Genomic DNA, 9,018 nt, shown 5'->3' with positions numbered 1-9,018 from the left:
TGAGTGTACAAATACCTGTTCAAGTCCCTGCTTTCAATTCTTTCAGGCATATACCCAGAAGTAGAATTGCTGGATCTCAATATTTTTAGTAACTGCCGCATTGTTTTCCATATTTTGCATTCCCACCAACAATGCACAAGGGTTTCAGTTTCTCCACAATTTTGCCAATGCTTATTTTCTGTGTTTTTTTGTTTTTTTGTTTGTTTGTTTTGTTTTTTAGAGAGAGTCTCGCTCTGTCGCCCAGGCTGGAGTGCAGTGGTGCGATCTCGGCTCACTGCCAGCTCCGCCTCCCGGGTTCACGCCATTCTCCTGCCTCAGCCTCCCGAGTAGCTGGGACTACAGTTGCCCACCACTACGCCTGGATCATTTTTTTGTGTTTTTAGTAGAGACAGGGTTTCACCGTGTTAGCCAGGATGGTCTCGATCTCCTGACCTCGTGATCCGCCTGCCTCGGCCTCCCAAAGTGCTGGGATTACAAGCATGAGCCACCGCACCCAGCCTTTTTTCTTTTTTTTTAACCAATAACCATCCTAATGTGTGTGAAGTGGTATCTTGTGGTTTTGATTTAGATTTCCCTAGTGAAATAGTAATATTGAGTATCTTAGTGGCAAATGTGTTTATTGGCCATTTGTATATCTTTGGAGATATGCCTATTCAAGTCATTTGCCTTTTTCTTCTTTTCTTTTTTTTCTTTTTTTTTTTTTTTTTTGTGATGGAGTCTCACTCTGTTGCCCATGCTGGAGTCCAGTGGCACATTCTTAGCTCACTGCAGCCTCTGCCTCCGGGGTTCAAGCAATTTTCCTGCCTCAGCCTCCTGAGTAGCTGGGACTACAGGTGTGTGCCACCACATCCAGCTAATTTCTTTATTTTTATTTTTGTTTTATTTTATTTATTTATTTTTTTGAGACAGAGTCTCGCTCTGTCACCCAGGCTAGAGTGCAGTGACTCAATTTCGGCTCACTGCCAGCTCCGCCTCCCGGGTTCATACCATTCTCCTGCCTCAGCCTCCCGAGTAGCTGGGACTATAGGCACCTGCCACCATGCCTGGCTCATTTTTTATATTTTTAGTAGAGACGGGGTTTCACCATGTTAGCCAGGATGGTCTCAATCTCCTGACCTTGTGATCCACTGGTCTCAGCCTCCCAAAGTGCTGGGATTACAGGCGTGAGCCACTGTGCCCGGTCTATTTTTTAATTAGGTTGTTTTTTGTTGATATTGTACTTGATTTGTAAGAGCTCTTTGTATATTTCGGATATTAATCCCTTATCACATATATGTGGTTTGCAAATACTTTCTCCCATCCCATGGATTGCCTTGTATATTAGTCCACTTTCATACTGCTGATAAAGACATATCCAAGACTGAGCAATTTACAAAAGAGGTTTAATGGGCTCACAGTTCCACGTGGCTGGGGAGGCCTCACAATCATGGTGGAAGCTGAAAGGCACATCTCACATGGCAGCAGACAAGAAAAAGGAGCTTGTGCAGGGAAACTCCCCTCTACAAAACCATCAGATCTTGTGAGACTTATTCACTATCACAAGAATAGCACAGAAAAGTCCTGCCCCCTGGTTCAATTACCTCCCACTGGGTCCCTCCCACATCATGTGGGAGTTACAGGAGCTACAATTCAAGATGAGATTTGGGTGGGGACACAGCCAAACCATATCACCTTGTCTATTTTTTTGTTTGTTTGTTTTGTTTTTATTTTTAATGTGGAGTCTCACTCAGTCACCCAGGCTGGAGTGCAGTGGTGCAGTCTCAGCTTACTGCAACCTCTACCTCCCAAGTTCAAGGGATTCTCCTGCCTCAGCCTCCCAAGAAGCTGAGACTACAGATGTGTGCCACCAGACCCAGCTAATTTTTGTATTTTTAGTAGAGATGAGGTTTCACCATGTTAGCTAGGCTAGCCTCAAACTCCTGACCTCAAGTGATCTGCCTCCCTCGGCCTCCCAAAGTGCTGGGATGACAGGCGTGAGCCACTGCTCCTGACCTCACCTTGTCTGTTGATAGTGAGTGTCCTTTGAGGCACAAAGGTTTTAATTTTGGTGGAGTCCAATTTATCTATTTTTTCTTTTGTTCCTTGTGTTTTTGGCATCATATCCAAAAATCATTGCCTTAGTCAATGTCATTAAGCTTTTCCCCTATGTTTTCTAAGAGTTTTGTAGTTTTAGCTTTTACATCTAGATCTTGGATCTATTTTGAATTAATTTTTAGATTTATTTATTTATTTTTGAGACGGAGTCTCATTCTGTCACCCAAGCTGGAGTGCTGTGGCTGCAATCTCAGCTCACTGCAACTTCTGCCTCCCCGGTTCAAGCAATTCTCCTGCCTCAGCCTCCCAAGTAGCTGGGATTACAGGTGCTCGCCACCACACCTGGCTAATTTTCATATTTTTAGGAGAGATGGGGTTTCACCATGTTGGTCAGGCTGGTCTTGAACTCCTGACCTTGTGATCCACCCACCTCACCTCTCAAAGTGCTGGGATTACAGGCATGAGCCACCGCGCCCGGCCTATTTATTTTTTTAGATGGAGTCTTGCTCTTGTCCTCCAGACTGGAGTGCAATGGTGTGATCTCGGCTCACTGCAACCTCCGCCTCCAAGCTTCTAGCAATTCTCCTGCCTCACTCTCCCGAGTAGCTGGGACTACAGGTGCTTGCCACCACACCTGGCTAATTTTTATATTTTTAATAGAGATGGAGTTTTACCATGTTGGCCAGACTGGTCTTGAACTCCTGATTCCAGGTGATCTGCCCTCCTCGGCCTCCCATAGTGCTGGGATTACAGGTGTGAGCCACTGCCTGGCCAGTTTTTTTTTGTTTTTTTTTTTTTTTTCTGAGACAGATTCTCACTCTGTGGCCCAGGCTGGAGTGCAGTGGTGCAATCTTGGCTCACTGCAACCTCCACCTCCTGGGTTCAAGCGATTCTTGTGACTCAGCCTCTGGAATAGCTGGGACTACAGGCATGCACCACCATGACTGGCTAATTTTTTTTTTTTTTTTTTTTGAGACAAAGTCTCACTCTTGTCCCCTAGGCTGGAGTGCAATGGCGCTATCTCGGCCCACTGCAACCTCTGCCTCCCAGGTTCAAGCGATTCTCCTGCCTCAGCCCTCCAAGTAGCTGGGATTACAGGCACCTGCCACCACACCCGGCTAGTTTTGGTATTTTTAGTAGAGACAGGGTTTCACCATGTTGGCCAGGCTGGTCTCGAACTCCTGACCTCAGGTGATCCACCCACCTCCGCCTCCCAAAGTGCTGGGATTACAGGAGTGAGCCACCACTCCCAGCCACGACCGGCTAATTTTTGTAATTTTAGTAGAGTTGGGGTTTCACCATGTTGGGCAGGCTGGTCTCGAACTCCTGATCGCAAGTGATCTGCCTCCCAAAGTACTGGGATTATAGGCATGAGCCTAGATAGATCTAAATCTGGTGCACAAAGGAATAGGGCACCAGAGCATGATCTTGAGCAGGAAGTCCAAGAAGAGAGAGACAGCATCTTCTTGAAGCCCTGGGGTAGAATAAGATCAGATTGTACGTGAAAAACCAGTAGGCTTTTGGGGTGGGTGCGGTGGCTCACGCCTGTAATCCCAGCACTTTGAGAGGCCGAGGCAGGCAGATCGCTTGAACCCAGGAGTTCAGGACCAGCCTGACCAGTATGGTGAGACCTTGTCTCTACAAAATATACAAAAATTAGCCAGGCATGGTGGCACGTGCCTGTGGTCCCAGCAACTTGTGAGGCTGAGGTGGGAGGATCACTTGAGCCTGGGAAGCACAGGCTGAAAGGAGCTACATTTGTGCCACTGCACTCCAGCCTTAGCGACAGAGCCAGACTCTGTCTCAAAACATACAAACCAAAAAAACCAGTAGACTTTCAGAGGAATAGATGCCATTATTTTCTTCCTTAATCCTCTGCCTTCCAGCTAATTCTACAGCCACAAAAAGAAAAAAAAAAAAAAAGAGAGAAGAAGGTGATTTGACAAGACAAAGGATTTAGAAAAGAAAGGCAGGTGTTAGTCATGTGGAAAAAAAAGGAAGTATTTGTGTTTACAAGAATCCCGACAGTATCTGAGAATGTAGAATGATGAATATTTTCCATTTGTTAAAAAATCCAGGCTAAGCATGTGAAGTACTCAGGGTTACCCCTCTGACCTCATCTTGGGGTGTTTCAGCCTACCATGGTTACCCCTGTTAGTTAACACCTTATCACAGAATCACAAAGGCCCACAGAGTGAAAGTGGTTACAATGAGATCTCATGAAAAGTAGGAGTTAGGCTTGGCATGGTGGCTTACACCTGTAATGTCAGCACATTTGAGAGGTCAAGGTGGGTGGATCACTTGAGCCCAGGAGTTTGAGACCTGGACAACATGGCAAAACCCCGTCTCTACAAAAAATACAAAAATTAGCTGGGCATGGTAGCATGCGCCTGTAGTCCCAGTCACTCAGGAAGCTAAGGTGAGAGGATGGCTTGAGCCTGAGAGGTTGAGGCTACAGTGAGCGAAGACAGAGCCACTGCACTCCAGCCTGGACAACAGAGCCAGACTCTGTCTCAAAAAAAAAGAAAGAGAGGGAGGGAGGGAGAGAGAGAGAGAGAAAGAGAGAGACAGAGAGAGAGAAAGAGAGAGAGAGAAAGAAAGAAAGAAAAGAAAGAAAGGAAGAAAAGAAAGAAGGAAGGAAAGAAAGAAGGAGAAAAGTAGGAGTTAGTCATCCAGGCCAAGAGTATGAAGTTTGTCTTCAAAGAACTCCTGAATTTGTGGGGGAACTAGATATAGACGTTTGACGAACACGTTTTTATTTATTAGAGGTTATGAGACTAGCGAGTAGGGTGGAAGGAGGAAAGTGGCAGGAAAATCATACTGGAAAGGTAGGTTGGGAACCAACTGTGAAGGACCTTGTACGTCAATCCAAGGAATGTGACCTTCAACCTAGAGCAAGAGGTGACAAACTCAAAATCCCACAGAGACTAGGCTTGCCAATGAGGAAAGCCAACCAGGTGTAAGGCAATAGGGAGTGGTGGGGACTGTGGCAAACAGTAAAGCTCATTCTCTGTCTACAGGGGCTCATTCTCTGTCTCTACTCCATCTACTCTAAGCTCCAGCTGATTGTTTCCATGTGGGAGTGTCGGTCCAGTGTGGCCAGATCTTCCAGTGTTCTAAGAGACAACAGAAATCCAGGTTTTTATAGGACTGCACCAGGTTTTAAAAACATATCGGCCAAGCCAGGCTGGTTTTTAAACCAGATATGGTCCACAGGCCATCATTCTAGCCCCTTGGCAGATTGAAGGGAGCTAGTGAAGATTTTTAAGTGAAAAGAGGTATATGATAATATCTGTGCTTTAGAAAAATCAGATTATTGTGTAGAAGATGACTTACAGGAAATAGATGAGAGGAAGGGAAACCAGTTAGGAAACTGTTTCAACAGTTCAGGTGGGAAGTGACTGCGGTCTGTGCTAGGGCGAGGCAGGGGAGAATGTAGGTGGACAGATTTGGAGTCCAGCATCCAGTGGGAAGAATTTAGCTTCAGTGTGCATCTAGAAGACAGACACATTCTTTCAATGCACCCCCTCTTTTCCGCCCCCTTTTTTTTTTTTTTTTGAGACAGAGTTTCTTTCTGTCGCCCAGGCTGGAGTGCATTGGCACGATCTCGGCTCACTGCAACCTCCACCTCCCGGGTTCAAGTGATTCTCCTGCCTCAGCCTCCTGAGTAACTGGGATTACAGACACGTGCCACAACACCTGACTGATTTTTGTATATTTTTAGTAGAGATGGGGTTTCACCATGTTGGCAAGGCTGGTCTTGTACTCCTGACCTCAAGTCATCCACCTGCCTCGGCCTCCCAAAGTGCTGGGATTATAGATGTGAGCCACCGCGACTGGCCTCCACCCCATTTTCTTCTTTCTTTCTTTTTTCTTTTTCTTTTTCTTGTTTTTTCTTTTCTTTTCTTTTCTTTTTTTTTTTTTTTAGACGGAGTCTGGTTTCTGTCACCCAGACTGGAGTGCAGTGGCGCAATCTTGGCTCCCTGCAAGCTCCGCAGGGAGCTTGCAAGCTCCGCCTCCCGGGTTCACGCCATTCTCCTGCCTCAGCCTCCCGAGTAGCTGGGACTACAGGCGCCCGCCACCACGCCTGGCTCATTTTTTTGTATTTTTAGTAGAGACGGGGTTTTACCGTGTTAGCCAGGATGGTCTCCATCTCCTGACCTGGTGATCCGCCCGCCTGGGCCTCCCAAAGTGCTTGGATTACAGGCGTGAGCCACCATGCCCGGCCTCCACCCCATTTTCTAAACTGGAAGCTGAAAAGCACAGGGCAGATTAATAATCCTTAAAGCCAAAGGACAGGAAATTTTAGCAAAGACTCCAATTTTTTGTGCAGTCTAATGTTACTCATGATTGCTTTAGAGATGGACTCCTTAATCAACTCCTCCAATCCTCTTCCGCCCCCAGGGGGCAGTTTTAATTGATGGGCTCAGCACATAATTGAAATTAAAAACGTACATCTCATGGTGTTTGGCTCATTCAAGCAGCCAATGGAAACTCAGGGCCAAATCTTTGTAAAAGTTCTAGGCTCTGCTTCCCAGCAGAGGGGGAAACCGGCTCCCAAAGAGGCCGTTTTGTGGAGACAGACATATGAGAAGTGGGCTTCGGATCTATTTCATGGTCTTGGTGGTTGTGCAACTGGCCCCTTTGGTTCACGGGAGGATGTAAAGGGCAGGGAGGTGGGAATAGAGCGGGGGAAAGGTGACTCCCGTCCAAGAATTTTTCTAACATCCATCAAGTATCGTGATTAGAACTTTTTTCTCCGCAGACTCCTCCAATTCTTGAGCGCGGTATTTTTCGGCACAGGAAATGGCCCGGAGGAGCTGCAGAGCAAAGCCTCCCCTCTCTGGCACCGCATGGGAGTGCCCCGTGGGATGAGGGAGAGGACAAGGCAGTCAGGCAAAGGTTACGGGAGGAAAGCAAAGGCAGGGGCCCAGAACCACTCCAGGAAATGTTTGGATTTCTCCACCAGGAGGGAGGACAAACAAGCTTTCTTCTTGCCTTCTGGGCAGCTTTGTGTGCTCTCCAGCACGGAGTCCGAGGAGGAAGAGCGAAGCTGAAAATGAAAATTCCTCTGGCGCTGGACCCAATCGCTCCTCTACGGCATCAATCTCATCGGACCCCCCCACCCTACCGCCTCTCAGAAATGACCACTTTTGCAAAATTGCATGCATTTCCAAGCTTCATCCGGCTCCAGGCTTGGCCTCTCCCAGAGGCAGGCGGCTTGTGAGACGGGCTCCAGAGAAAGGACCTCCCTGGGTCTCTCATTTCCTGGCTGAAGTTTCTCTTCTCGCTGCTGTGGCAGCATCCAACCCACACACACAGGACCCGCATCCTGGGTGATGAAGTCAGACACGCAGCAGCTGGGTGAGTGCTAACGCTCAGATAAGCATCTGTGCCATTGTGGGGACTCCCTGGGCTGCTCTGCACCCGGACACTTGCTCTGTCCCCGCCATGTACAACGGGTCGTGCTGCCGCATCGAGGGGGACACCATCTCCCAGGTGATGCCGCCGCTGCTCATTGTGGCCTTTGTGCTGGGCGCACTAGGCAATGGGGTCGCCCTGTGTGGTTTCTGCTTCCACATGAAGACCTGGAAGCCCAGCACTGTTTACCTTTTCAATTTGGCCGTGGCTGATTTCCTCCTTATGATCTGCCTGCCTTTTCGGACAGACTATTACCTCAGACGTAGACACTGGGCTTTTGGGGACATTCCCTGCCGAGTGGGGCTCTTCACGTTGGCCATGAACAGGGCCGGGAGCATCGTGTTCCTTACGGTGGTGGCTGCGGACAGGTATTTCAAAGTGGTCCACCCCCACCACGCGGTGAACACTATCTCCACCCGGATGGCGGCTGGCATCGTCTGCACCCTGTGGACCCTGGTCATCCTGGGAACACTGTATCTTTTGCTGGAGAACCATCTCTGCGTGCAAGAGACGGCCGTCTCCTGTGAGAGCTTCATCATGGAGTCGGCCAATGGCTGGCATGACATCATGTTCCAGCTGGAGTTCTTTATGCCCCTCGGCATCATCTTATTTTGCTCCTTCAAGATTGTTTGGAGCCTGAGGCGGAGGCAGCAGCTGGCCAGACAGGCTCGGATGAAGAAGGCGACCCGGTTCATCATGGTGGTGGCAATTGTGTTCATCACATGCTACCTGCCCAGCGTGTCCGCTAGACTCTATTTCCTCTGGACGGTGCCCTTGAGTGCCTGCGATCCCTCTGTCCATGGGGCCCTGCACATCACCCTCAGCTTCACCTACATGAACAGCATGCTGGATCCCCTGGTGTATTATTTTTCAAGCCCCTCGTTTCCCAAATTCTACAACAAGCTCAAAATCTGCAGTCTGAAACCCAAGCAGCCAGGACACTCAAAAACACAAAGGCCGGAAGAGATGCCAATTTCAAACCTCGGTCGCAGGAGTTGCATCAGTGTGGCAAATAGTTTCCAAAGCCAGTCTGATGGGCAATGGGATCCCCACATTGTTGAGTGGCACTGAACAAGCAGACCAACAACACTGAGGAAGATAGAGTGATGACTTAGAATTAACTCGTGCTAAGGGGTCGGGGGCTTTGAAAATGCCACCCCCCTTTCTTATTGCAAGACGGCTTCACGCACATGAACTGCATCCTTCTCATTCTGTCGGAAATGAAATTCACACAACTATACCTTTTGGGGAGGTTCCAGTTGATTGAAGTGAGTTGGCTGCATTTTCTTATCTGATCACAATGGCAGGGGACAGAATGTGCATGGAGTGGAGCATGTGTATGTTGGGAGGGGGGCTAGGAACTGCACAGCCCCTGTGTAATTTTCGTTGTTTGTTTTTGTTTTGAGACAGAGTCTCACTCTGTGTCCCAGGCTGGAGTGCAGTGGCACAGTCTCGGCTCACTGCAACCTCTGCCTCCCCGGTTCAAGCAATTCTCCTGCCTCAGCTTCCCGAGTAGCTGGGATTAGAGGCGCCAGCCAACACACCCGGCTAATTTTTGTATTT

At 48.4% G+C, this 9,018-nt stretch overlaps 1 protein-coding gene across 2 annotated transcripts; it reads left to right on the top strand.

Moving 5' to 3' along the window:
- Positions 1-4,243: 4,243 nt before the first annotated feature.
- Positions 4,244-8,718, top strand: HCAR1 (hydroxycarboxylic acid receptor 1). Of its 2 annotated transcripts, none has more exons than XM_054662941.1 (2): positions 4,244-4,322; positions 6,800-8,718. In XM_054662941.1, exon 2 carries the CDS (start codon positions 7,486-7,488, stop codon positions 8,524-8,526), a length of 1,041 nt encoding a protein of 346 aa, XP_054518916.1. In that variant the 5' UTR covers positions 4,244-4,322; positions 6,800-7,485; the 3' UTR covers positions 8,527-8,718. The 2 variants fall into 2 exon arrangements, with proteins under 2 accessions (XP_054518916.1, NP_001233564.1); NM_001246635.1 differs by having other exon boundaries at positions 4,244-4,453; positions 6,800-8,695.
- The last annotated feature ends 300 nt before the right edge of the window (positions 8,719-9,018 follow it).

This window comes from Pan troglodytes, chromosome 10 (genome assembly GCF_028858775.2).
Source record: "Pan troglodytes isolate AG18354 chromosome 10, NHGRI_mPanTro3-v2.0_pri, whole genome shotgun sequence".
NCBI lineage: Eukaryota > Metazoa > Chordata > Mammalia > Primates > Hominidae > Pan > Pan troglodytes.
This window is presented reverse-complemented; position numbering and strand designations above follow the sequence as displayed.

Coding starts and splice junctions, on each gene's coding strand:
- HCAR1 (XM_054662941.1), top strand. CDS start 7,486: ATGTACAACGGGTCGTGCTGCCGCATCGAGGGGGACACCATCTCCCAG.